Raw genomic sequence first — 12,680 nt, forward strand, 5'->3', positions numbered from 1 at the left:
AAAGATAGTATGATTCGTTTTTGAAAATACATCACGCAATTTAAGTACGCGTAAAGAAGAACTTCTTACACTTTTAACCTAAAAAAGTCACCATGAAAAGTAATATGAATCTATGTAAATAGCCATAACCCTATTTATAAAATTGATGTTAGTCTGTAGATGGTGTGGGAGGCAGAATGACAAGGCTGGACTCTTTTCAGTGGTGAGTGGAGACAGGACAAGGGGAAACGGCTGGAAACTGCAGCATAGGAAGTTCTGCACAAATGTGCGCAAGAACTTCTTTACAGTGAGGTGACGGAGCACTGGAACAGGCTGCCCAGGGAGGTGGTGGAGTCTCCTGCTCTGGAGATGTTCAAGACCTGCCTGGATGCCTACCTGTGCGACCTGCTGTAGGGAACCTGCTTTGGCAGGGGGGTTGGACTCGATGATCTCTGGAGGTCCCTTCCAACCCCTACAATTCTGTGAGTCTGTGATTCTGTGATTCTCTGATTCTGTGTTTGTATTATTTATTTGAGTAATCTGTTTCTGGGCATTACAAGTATTGTCAGGAAGACATATATTTTTACTGCACTTTTTTTTCAGACTTTTTCCAATAATCTTGACTTCCTGAAACACTTATGAGAATACAACAGCCAGAGAAAGTTAGAAATAGTATACTAGTTTTGGTTCCAAGCTGAAACCAACTTCTTGTCACTTATTCTAACTGCTGTAATGACAGAATATGTAATTTATTTTGTTTTGTGAATTTTATCATTTCAAACAAATGCTTATTTCCAGAAATTATTTGAAAACTGCTCCTCTCCTCTGCCCTTGTCAGAAACAAATATCAGCAAATTGCTGATGTCTAGGATTCAGTGTTCTATACCAGAAAAATAGTGTCAGAATTAGCACTGCTGCTTTCAGAGGCACACAGCACTTAAAAGGCTAACAGATTAGTTTATAGATAACTCTTGGTACCAGAAGGAAACTTGATTTTGTTTTCTTGCCATCTAGCTCCTGCAAAACATATTTTCCTGTTAGTCATCTCATATATTTGGCTAGATGAAGTAAGAAGTTTTTTTGAGCAGATAGCGCCACATATGGAGTACTGTTTAAGGATTTAAGGATAGGGATCTGGAGAGAGTCCAGTGGAGGTCCACAAAAATAATGAGGAGCCTTGGAGCATCTCCCTTACGAGGAAAGTCTGAGAGACCTGGGACTGTTCAGCCTGGAGAAAAGGAGACTGAGAGGGGTTCTTATCAATGCTTATAAATATCTAAAGGGCAGGATTCAAAGTTAATGAGGCCAGGATCATTTCAGTGGTGCCCAGTGACAAGGGGTAACGGGCACAATCTGTAACACAGAAAGTTCCATACAAACATCAGAAATAACTTATTTACTGTGGGGATGACAGAGCACTGGATGAGGCTGTCCAGAGAGGTTGTGGAGTCTTGTTCTCTAGAGACATTCAAAGTCCACCTGAATGTTTTCCTGTGCAACCTACTGCAGGGAGCCTGCTTTAGCAGGGGGTTGAACTACATGATTTCCAGAGGTCCCTTCCAGCCTCTATGTTTCTGTGATTCTGTGAGTCTGTGTTTGCTTAATACTAATTCTAAAAATACAAGGCAAACAGAAAAATTTGAGCATTGTAAGGTACTTACGTACCTTCAATACTTGATGTACTCAGATGACAGAGTTCTTGTTCAGGAATTATGGGCAGTATCTTACGTGCAGTAAGTGGAATCAGTTGCTTGTTGGCCTTCACTGTTAAAAGTTAAAATATTTTTAACTCACACTGTTAAACAGCAAATACATCAGCAGAGTGTTTGAATACGCAAGTCTGAAAATCATTGAGAACTATCTGATTACAAGACAGATGTGCATAACCAATTTTTCAATAGGATTTCAGTGTCCAGAGATGCAAATGTATGTCTGGAAGTCCTGAAAGTATTAAATATGTTCTGGTATTTCACTTCTGCATGCTATTTAGACTACAGCAGGCTGATCTGAAGTCTTTATGGAAAGCAGCTGGGAGGTAGGCAACTAAATTGCTTGTGAAAAGTTTACTAGTAGTGAAAATACATGCAAATTTGGGTTTAACTAGAAGTCTCCCTGTATGGGAACTGTTGAGTCAAGGCCTGAACCACTGATTGACCACCTGAGGAAAGGACTGGGTCAGCCCTGAAGCACAGGTGAAGGTGATTCAGCTGTGTGAGCAGAAGTCACAGGTGGTGCCTGGCTTCATCTCTCCTAGACCCCATTTAAGGGCTGACTGCCTCTAGGGAAGGGTTTCTTTCTGGAGATCTCCTCTCTGTGGAGTCTTTCCTGGTAACCTAGATCTTTGGATACAGGTGAGCATTCCTTTCCTGTTTGTTTCTTTTCCCATTTTCACCATGGCAATCTTTCTGTAATACCCACTGTAATGCTTCTCAAATACAAAAGCCTATCATTGGCTGGTTGAGAAGAAACAAATTTAGAATGTAGACTTTCCAATTCATTTTAATATGAGGACAGCCCAGATTGTCACTCAGGAACATTTAATGTGGTTTCACATAACATGTCATATGCACAAGGAGAGTATCTAGGTGTCATATGGTGGTTAAAAGAGATGGCATCATGCACCTCAGAAACAGGGAGTGATGCAGTGATGCCTTTAGCACACTGCCAACAAGGATGCTGATACAGTATCTTACTGGAGTACAGGTAAAGAAAGAGTGAAATAGTGTTGCCAGGCTAATGAAGTCAGAGTTATTGATGCAATAATGTATTTTTCAAAGAGCTACAGAAGAAGTAGAACCCAAAATATTTTAACTTCAGGCTCACCCTGTCTCTGACAATTCATGACTTCAGTAAACTTACAAGTGGGTTTCTGTTGTGTTTATAACAAGAGAATGTACTGTAATATAAGTTTAGCTTCATCTCTTCTTCACTTACTGTATCTACTGACCAATTAAAAAGTGAAGTTTGGATCTTGGTAATTAAGAAACTGTATATGAAAAATAAAGCTAAAATAAATAAACCTAGGGCAAATTTTAAAAACTGATCTTATTTCACCCTCAGGCTGAACCCTGGAAGAGAATGTGGGCTTATATTTCTTTCAGAGCCTAAGTGCAGCACTGTTCTGCATGCATGCAAATAGAACAGAGAAATAAAAGACCAATCATTTAAAAGCACCCTACTGAAAGCATACAAGAGCTATAAAAGCTCGTTAAAATTACCTGTCCCTTCTTGATTTTATTCTCCTTTCTGAAACAGCGGAAGACCCCAAATGGTAATTAACTTTCACATTTTTTTTTTTCCTCTGGAGATGTTGCATCTTTGAAATTAGCAAGTTTGTGTTTAATATTAAACATCATGATAAGCTTTGCTTCTTTCAGCATTATTCATCTAAGTTACAATGGCAAGGGCAACAGCTATGTCAGGAACTAACTGGGAAGGATCAGAATCAAATATGTGATGCCTCAATTGGCCAAGATTAAACAAATCTCTCCTGTCTTGGCTTTGCATCTACTTAATACAGTAGAAGCTGTATCCTGCCTGTCCTCATGCTAAAAAGAAAATGTATCGCAGAATACAAGGACTGAATCTGAATTCAGTGGGATTGCAGCCCTGGCACTACTGAGCCAGGCATTGCTTCTACTTCCAACCTGTCAACTAGCCTGAAGTTGCAGCAGTGCCTCGGAGAGATGGCAGAATATGGCACATTTCCTTTAATCTTGTAGGCTGGGAACCATTATTTTAATATGATAGCATGGAAAGCAATGTAGGAATTCAAGTGACTGCTGGGAAATTTACCTAATTGTTTCTTTCATGCAAATTATAGTTGCAAAGCATGCTTATATCAGATGGTATGGATGTCACAAAATGCAAACAATCCAGAAGACAACAGCAGCCCTGAAACTCTGAGGTTTTTTTATTCTCCAAATCCTGGCTGTCACTGTGATCCTGCATCATTCTTCTTTAAGGATGAGTTATAAAACTACCATTCAATTGCTTAGTGGCTTTTATAGCATTCTATAGCATATGTTTTAAACAAGCCACCCCACTTCTTATGTTCCTGGAGACTCCAAAATTTCTGTACCTGAGATCTGCAACTATTTCTTTTTGCTTGCAGCATTTAATCTGTTTTTCTGCTTTTCCATTTCTCTTAGCCTGAACAAAGAGCCACGCAGACTTGCTGATGCGTTATCTTTTATTTTTATTTTTTTACTTTTGATTGGCATACTTTGGGCTTTTTAAAAGTTACTTTTCCATTTGAAATGTAGATATAAATGTTGATGTACTTGCTTCACTGGATAGTTTTAAGTGTTACATTTTATGCTAAGACTGCAGCAACTGAGCTCTGTATCACCTTGCTGGTGGCCTTTGTTCAAGTTGACCACTGTTCCCCTAGGAGAAACACAAAACACCTCCTCAGCAACAAAAGTCATGTGAACTGCTGGCCAACAACTGCCCCAGCCTGACCCCCAGGTATGGCTGGAGTGGCTTCTGCTCTTGCTGTTGTGTTATGAATGGCTGCAAGCCTTCAGGAGGTATTTCTATTGCTGCTGGGAATTGAGGCCAAAACATGGATGCTGGTCTTTACTAACAGTAACTCAGCAAACCATGGAGTAGCCAAGTGCTGTGTGCATTTACTGACTCTGGGCTACATTCATTTTCACTAGAGAAAACTTGTAACTCTAAGATTTCAGATAAGTAGCACGGATGTGAACATACAAATGCATGTTGTAACTCACAGGCTAATGAAATATCAAAAATGCTACTACTTCAGTAAGTACAGTCTTTGGAATACTCAGTACTGTCACTGAGATAAGTTCAAAATCTGTTTTGGCGAATGAACTATGCACATGAATTAACTTGGCATGGCTAAAAGCCAGGAGTTTCATAATATAATCAGAAGAAAACATACATTGGAATTAACTTTGCATTACTGTAGCAGACTCAGAGAGTGAGTCAGGGAATCCTGTATTTGTATACCAGAATGTAATGAGCCAAAGTATGACTTTGTGAGCCAATGGAGTGTTGCTGAAAATGAGAGAAGACAATTTCAGCAATGTGGCAGGCGTTATGTCTGAACTAAGATAGCTCACAAAGACTGTAGAGTGCTAATATGATGATATTAGCAATATGGTTCCCTTTCTGTACACTACTCTTCTAGAACAGAAGTGGGAAGAGGATTTTTTCCATCAGACCTTATGCTGCATTCAAAATAGGAAAAAACTGAATGTGATTTTTTTAATGCTGGAAAAATGAGATATGGAATTTATACAGGTGAACTTCTATGTACTCACACTGTAGCTTATAACCCATATACTTACATTAATGAAACTTCCAATATGAATCTGCTAGGCAGATTCACTCCTAGGTATTAAACCTCTTATTTATGCAATCTGTATTTCTTGTGTAACTATTTTCTTTCTTTCTTTCTCTGTTTCTTTTCCTTTTTTTCCTCTTTTTTTTTTTTTTTTAACAGTGTAGTATATAGTTCATACACACACAGGTAATTATGTGCCATGCCCCCAGGCTTAAATTCCTTTTAGGATACAGCTATACAAGAACAGCAATATTTAATGAGTTGCTAATAGTGGAAAAGGTATTTAAGTAGTTTGGCAAAAGTGGGTTAGGGAAAAGGTATACAAGCAGCACAAGTACAGCTACCTTCCATTTTGTTGGAATTGAGGCGATTTAAGCATTGAGCCACATGTGACAATTTAGCAGTTTCTGAGGTCTTTTAGAACACCTTGGGGGAATACTACCTAGTTCTCATAATTGCTGTTATTAATTTAGTAAGCTGTTCCAAAACCTCTTCTACTGCCTCTCCAATTTGGAAAAAAAAAAGGAAGTCTTGAAATAAAAGTCTCTGATGTGGGAATCTCCCTAAGATTCTCTGTCATGAACACAAAGCAAGAAATTGATTTTTTTTTTATCTATACTTTGAACTACTACTGTCAAATTCTATCCAGTATGAAAATGTTCCATGTCTGGAAATATAGGTCAGCCATTTAAAGAACTTCTTGCACTGAACAAAAAAGCATCCTTTGCTGTTGCAGCTGAATAAAGGGAAACTGCATTATCAGTTTAAGCCATGCAAGGAAATGTTTTATGAAAACAATGACAGATCCAAAGTCTAGATAACATGTACCACTCTGTATGTACTTTTTTTTAGCTTAACAGAACAGTCACGGTACAATCTACATTCATGATCAGAAGAACACACTAAAGCTTCCCTAACATCACTGTATGTGCCAGTTCCTTTAAAATACCATGATTTTCTAAAGTCAGAAAGTTATCATTTCAGTCCCACCATAGAGAATATACTGTAGATCTTCCCTCCTTGCCACTGGGCTGGATGGTGCACAGTGGCAATAACAGTTTTAGATACGAGCTGTGAATTATCTATTTGTAGTAACACATTAATGCTAAGCCACTAATTTACTTTGCCTCCTTAAGAAATCATTCTCAAAGTATGAGTTTCCTTCTTTGTCTTTCCTTATCCTTTTCTGAACTCTGAATGCTTTGAGAAGTATCTAACATCTTTTCATCCATGAGATACCTTCCCACCCCCTTGTAATACAGAGTTGTTTATTTTCATTACGGTGTTTCCAGGAGGTTTGTACTGTCTTCAGTGAATCTCAGTGTTATGCTTCTAGACTTCAAGCTACATACTAATGATAAATTAAGTACTATCAAGGGCTGTCAAATAAGTAACCTATCACAATTTATAACCGACTATAACAGTTGCAAATCCTGGAGGTAAAATGAAGTAAATACTTTCCATATGGTTCTGATTCTACTTTAAGTTGTATAAATTGGAAAGTTGTCTGGATTCAGTAGAATCATAGTGTGTGAAATCAATGAATATCTGATTAGAATAAAGCCAATTGTTGCAGTCTATACAACTAAGCATCATTCTGAGTTAAATGTATAGATTGAAGCAGGAGGAAGTAAGAACAACAAACCAATATGGGATTCCTGTTCTCTTCAGTATAATAAAACTACATTTGAATTTCCATAAAATTTCATAATCAAAAATGCCTTTGGATATTCAGCACTAAAGATGACATTGTGCTAATAAAACAGGTATGGTGAAGCTACTAAAGACAAAAGATGTCAGGGGGATAATCCCTTTCCTGGGGGATGAAAATAATGAGCTCATAAATATATCTTAGAGGTAGCTTGTGCTCTAAAACTAAGGAGTATAAATTGTACTCCCAGGAGAGTTCAGACAGACAGGGAGCTATTCACTCTTTTCTAGGTAAAATTGAAATGCCATGAGTTACTGAGTTGTAGAGGGAAATTGCTTCTTCTCTAATTCTTCAAGAATTGACAAGACAAACAGCGAGGTACCAAAGCCTAGACAAATTTAAAGCCATTTATTTCATTTGCTGGCTCTGTAGCTGTTCTTGTCTTGAATTCGTTCAAAGCTATTATTCTTTATGTTTATGTTTATCTTTGAAAAGACAGAGCTCCCTTTGTGGAACCAGAATCGATTGAAGTTATTGCAGCATATGACTTTTCCTGCAATATCAGTAACACTCAGAGCCATATTTGCTAATTTACCCTCACACAGATTTAATAATAAATTCTAATTTCTGCAACTAAAACCTTGAGGTTAGCCATGCCCCTTAATTTATCTGTGCTAAACACACTATACTCTCAGAAGACCATGTTTTAATACTGATCTGAAGCTATTAAATTTTACTTTGTTGGGATTTTTCTCTAGCACTGAGCTGCTAAGTGCCAGCAGAGACATTCTTTGGGCCTTCATTGCTATCTTTGTCCATCCCATCCTTTAGTAGTTGATTTTGTTGAGTCATAAATACATACAGCATACATATGATTGCCTACATTTGTGTACAATTTCCATACACTAACAAAGTACTTGGCTGCAAGACTTTAAATATGGCACACAACATGACTAAAAACTAAATTGAAGTATTAAAAACAACAGCAACAACAAAGGAGAACAGTCGTTAATGCAAAACATTTGGAAGACTGACAGAAGCATTCCAACATATTATATGTCATTGTACAGACTCACTGTGAGAATTATTTATTTCTGATATGAATATGTTTCCATAACATAAGCCAGATCAATTTTTTATAGGATCAGGGTAACTCTGAAACAAAACAGAGGCATCCCTTGGCAGGAAAGACTCAAAAGCATTTCTTGAACTCTCCATGCTTCAAGATGTGTTAGCTTTTTATTTCATTTTATATTACCTACCAGGAAATTGATGAACTTTAGTAGCAAAAATGGTTCTTATATCAAGTCTGGAACCACTTTTCCCTTGATCAGTAGAAAATGTTGCTGTTCCTCTGTGCTTACAATCTGTTTTAAACAAAATAAGATATCCTTAGCTATAAAATTCTATACATCAGTCATTAGAGGGGAAGTGGGTAAACCTCTTATATTTAAACTGTTTAACATCTCCCATGAAAAAGAACAGGAAAGTTTTGTGATAAGGTCTTGAGAAAAAACTTAGCCTGATGGTTTTTTTATTTTTCCAAATTAAATTTTATGTCTTCATGCTTGCCCTTTTCAAATTATTCTTTCCCTCCTCTGGAGCATGTATCTTGAGAACGTTTTGGAAGGTTATCAAAAAGGTCACTCTGCACATTCCTGTGGAGGTTAAGAATCTCAGCACTAACAGTGGAATAGCTAGAGTTGAGTGTACTAGAATCCTAGGAAGCCTACAGCTTATTTGCTAGTTACCACAAACTAGCAAATAAGCTGTAGGCTTCCTTGGATTCTAGTGCACCTTTGGGAGCACAGTATAGGAACGAGCTCTGTATTACTGAGAGAAAGAGATGATCTTAATAGCACTGATCTGTAAAGACAAAAGCCCAGGTTCTCAGCATCCAACAACAGACGTGCCCCAGTATTTTTATTTAGGGAATGCTAAAAAAGAAAAATCATCTTTAAGAAATTAATAAAATTAGCACTATTTAGGTCATGGTATTTTGTGAACACACAAGTGAGATACAATATGCTGAAATCCTAAGTCTACATTCTGATGGTTAATGTTAAAGGAAGCTCTGGAATTGGCTTTAAGGCAAGTCTGGAAGAGTAATAGTGAAGAACTAATTTCTAATTTAGCTCTTTTGTCATGGATCAGTTGCAAGCTCCTTCAAATGTATTTGGCTATTTTATTTTATGCACTTTTGGAAATAACTTCGTTAATGTTTCAAAGAGTCTCAGAGTCTGCCAAACAGAATATCTTGGAATGTCTCAGGAGGAAATGAATAATTCCACATTTCTTACCAGATTTCAGTAGTACTCAGAAATTAAGAGAAAAAGTACTGACTGAACTATGATAGTAAAAATTCATAGCAGCTGTTTTAGGCACATAGTACTACTCTGACAGATTCTTCAGGCACCACTGAAAAAAGCAGTATGTAGACTTTTGATTAAAGATGGCAGAATGTATACATATAAGGAATAAAACTTTCAAATCTAATTTGTATGTTTTTGTCTTTTTGCCAGTAAGATACTGATGTTGTACATGATGTAATAAATTGTAAATTTAACTAATAACAACACTATTCCTCTACTAACAGGAAATGCTCTCTAGAAACCGATCAGAAACCAGGAGCTCACAAAGGGCATCTCTTCTTTCCTGCTTGTGCCCAAAACAATTCTGAAAAACTTGCATTTAATAGAAAACCAATGTTTAAGAGTAAAGGTAGTAAATCGTTAATTATCACTACTAGCAGCTCTGTATTAAAATGAGATGTTATGACTCAGAGCGTAGACAATAACACTCATGACATTTGCATTTTGAAAGCTACCACAAAAGTCCTTCAAACCAGAGCATTTAATAGCCCACTTATAAAGATCTATTTTACAGTTCATAGAATTTGTACATATGTTAAATAGCATTCAGATTTTGGTTCCTGCAATAAATAAAAGGTCATGTATTTTAACCACGTTCATATGATGTGATTGTTTTGTCATTTTGAGGGGCTGTCATTTTAAGCAACTGTTTCACTTATTAATTAAAAATATATGTATAAAATATTTACATTATGTAGATACAAAAAAAAAATCACAAACATTCTGATCATGGAAACATCTTGTGTGTAGGCACTCTTCTGCCTTCTGTTCAGCTGTCATTAAAGCTAAACTCCTATTGCTCTTTCATTACAAATCTGCCTGTGAATATAGTTGAGATGATGATAAGCTACATGCATTCCCATTATTTTTTTTATTACCATTGTGACCAAGGTCTCCCCATTCTGTAGCTCCCAACTACAAGGAGAATGCACATCTGTCTGTTAATAGGAACTAAGTTCTGGTTCTCAAGAAGCTTCCTACCCACTCAGGCCTGACACAAGTAAAAAGTCTCAGAAAAAACTGCTGTGAAAAGCATCTGAAAGCTATTCCATTAGGTAAGAGGGTAAGTAACTTTTCACAGTGATGAAAGTGTGTGCTCCCTGTACCATATAGCTCTGACTTCTAATAAAAAATAAAGACCAGCAGCTGATGAGGTCAATTTTCTGCATAGATTTTGTGCAGAGTACTTTATCTTGGTTGTCCAAAAGTCTCATGCTTAGAGTACTCCTACACTTTTATTCTTGCTTATTCATGGCATGTTGCTAGAAGAAATACTGTGAATCCTAATTTCAGACTCTGTCCGAAGTGAATTGCATAGGAAGACCCTGTTTTGTTCAATGAAGGCAATGTGTAGAAATAATTGTTTCTGTTTCAAAATAAGTTATTCCATAGCAAAGTTAGTTTCTGAATTGCTTTGAGTACAAAGGGGAATTTAAATCTGTTTAAAATGGTCACTGGCATCTCTTAAGGCTTAGATCAAAGATCAGATGTATTCATTTCATCTACTGAAATAAGTCTGAAACCAGAAGTTCTTTAGACAAAAGACCATAGGCTACCAATTATGTGTCAGAAAAAAAAAAAAAAAGCTAAAACAAACAGACTTCATTTAGTAGCAAAAATCTTGGATTTGCATCCACAATTCAAAGATGAAAGGGATCAGTCATCTGAGTATTCCAGAAGTTTCTACAACACTTTGATTAAAATACTGTTGTCTGAAACACATAATCAATAGCTTTGTTATTGTCAATTTTTCATAATGTAGATGTTTAGTGCAGGTGAACTTGTTACTTACAGTTTTGGCCATTCTCTTGGACTATTTTGTAGATGACAACTGAAACAGTCAAGACAATAACAACTGGAATCATACTGAGCCAAATGATCTTCGTCATACACATTGGATCTGTCCATTAAATGTAGAAGAGATCAAATTAAGCTGGAAATCACAATTTTACATGCAGCTCAGCCAGTAAGAAAATGCTTCAAAGATCAATGTTTATATTTAACGTAAAACAAGGAAAATACATATCCTCTCTTTCTTTGCTTTTTAATAGGACACAGAAGAAAATGATTTACTGTTCGATGTTCACCTGTACTGGCACTCTCAATTTCCGGGTCCATTTTCACGTATCAAAGAAGGAAAAATATTATACATAGAAATTTTCTTATTAAAAAGTAAGAAAATACCTCCCATAGAAAGCCCATGGGGAATACATTCAACAAGCTATTAAAAGCTAGTTTGGGGAAGAACTGGTGAGTCTTGGTGTGAAAAGGAGGAAAGCTGCTCTTGCAGACTATGGCTACTGAGAAATTAAACCACATTCCTGTGGAATCAGTTCAGTACCTAGTGCAAGCCTGAACTGTGTACCACAGAGGAAGGGCATGGAGAACTTGCCTCCCTAGAAGACCTTTGAAACCTCTTTGGCAGCTGCATGCTAATGTGTACCTTGACGTTGTCTAATAAAATATTAAAAAAAACAACAACAACAAACAACAATTTGACTCTGACTCATAAAATCAAATTACCGGCCACAGCCAAAACATTGTTTTCCCTCTCTTGATGTAGAATACCACAATTAGACCTATATTAACTTTGAATGCCTTCTTCTCTGAGAGGTCAAGCGGTAACTACCAATAAGGCTTTCAAGTAAGCACAGTTCATCCCTCCTAATTCATAACTAAAAAGTACTTTTTATAGAAGTCATTTAGGCCTTCTCCTTTCAGGCATGATACTGTACTCCATCTTGTAGTAACTTGTATTGGCTTGCATGCCAATAGTGCCCAGTCAAAGCTCTGTGAACCTCTCCAGCTTTGTTTTGAAGTAAGCGAAATAGTTGTTAATTTTTATCAATAACTTGAAAATACTATTAGGAAATGGTGGTGAGATCACAGTTTTAAAATTAGTGGGCAAGTTGAAAACTATGCTCATATGCAGTCCTATTTTAAAAAAAAAAAAAAAGTTCCCTCTCTTTACTAGAATTTAACCTGGAAATATTTTACACTGGTTTATCCAACTCAAAAACGCTTAACTTTTCCAGCAAAGACATAGCATAAAATGCATTTGCCTTACAAAACTAAATGAATGTAATAATTCAGCAATTCCCCAATGGAAAGTGTAGCATACATGGGCTGGAAGGCCTGACTGTGGTCAGGCAACCTCCTGCAGCACAAAGAGAAACTTAAATAGCTGTCAGGCTGTCCTCAGGGAAAAGTAAGCCTAGCTCAGCAGAATATTTCTCTTTTAAGAATTGCTGAAAGTAGGATGTTGCTGCACAACATTATGAAAAGTCAAACTTGTCTAGTGGTTGTTCTGCCTTCAAAGTTAACTGAATTGTTTAATTTACCTTCTAGACAGCAGAATTATGCC

At 36.8% G+C, this 12,680-nt stretch overlaps 2 protein-coding genes across 3 annotated transcripts in view; both read right to left on the reverse strand.

Annotated features, from left to right (window-relative positions):
* RPL9 (ribosomal protein L9) overlaps positions 1 to 12,680 on the reverse strand; it is a 228,772-nt gene that overhangs the window by 56,747 nt on the left and 159,345 nt on the right. The gene's annotated exons all lie outside the window — the stretch shown is intronic.
* The window catches only part of TMEM156 (transmembrane protein 156), a 31,361-nt gene that overhangs the window by 12,155 nt on the left and 6,526 nt on the right, over positions 1 to 12,680 (reverse strand). For both annotated transcript variants that reach the window (XM_052681755.1, XM_052681754.1), the window contains exons 4-6: positions 11,109 to 11,216; positions 8,207 to 8,311; positions 1,645 to 1,743 (exon numbers count right to left, since the gene is read on the reverse strand). In XM_052681755.1, coding sequence (XP_052537715.1) covers positions 1,645 to 1,743; positions 8,207 to 8,311; positions 11,109 to 11,216 — 312 coding nt within the window. The remainder of the gene's footprint in view (positions 1 to 1,644; positions 1,744 to 8,206; positions 8,312 to 11,108; positions 11,217 to 12,680) is intronic.

Source organism: Tympanuchus pallidicinctus, unplaced genomic scaffold (genome assembly GCF_026119805.1).
Source record: "Tympanuchus pallidicinctus isolate F22 unplaced genomic scaffold, pur_lepc_1.0 scaffold2, whole genome shotgun sequence".
Lineage (NCBI taxonomy): Eukaryota > Metazoa > Chordata > Aves > Galliformes > Phasianidae > Tympanuchus > Tympanuchus pallidicinctus.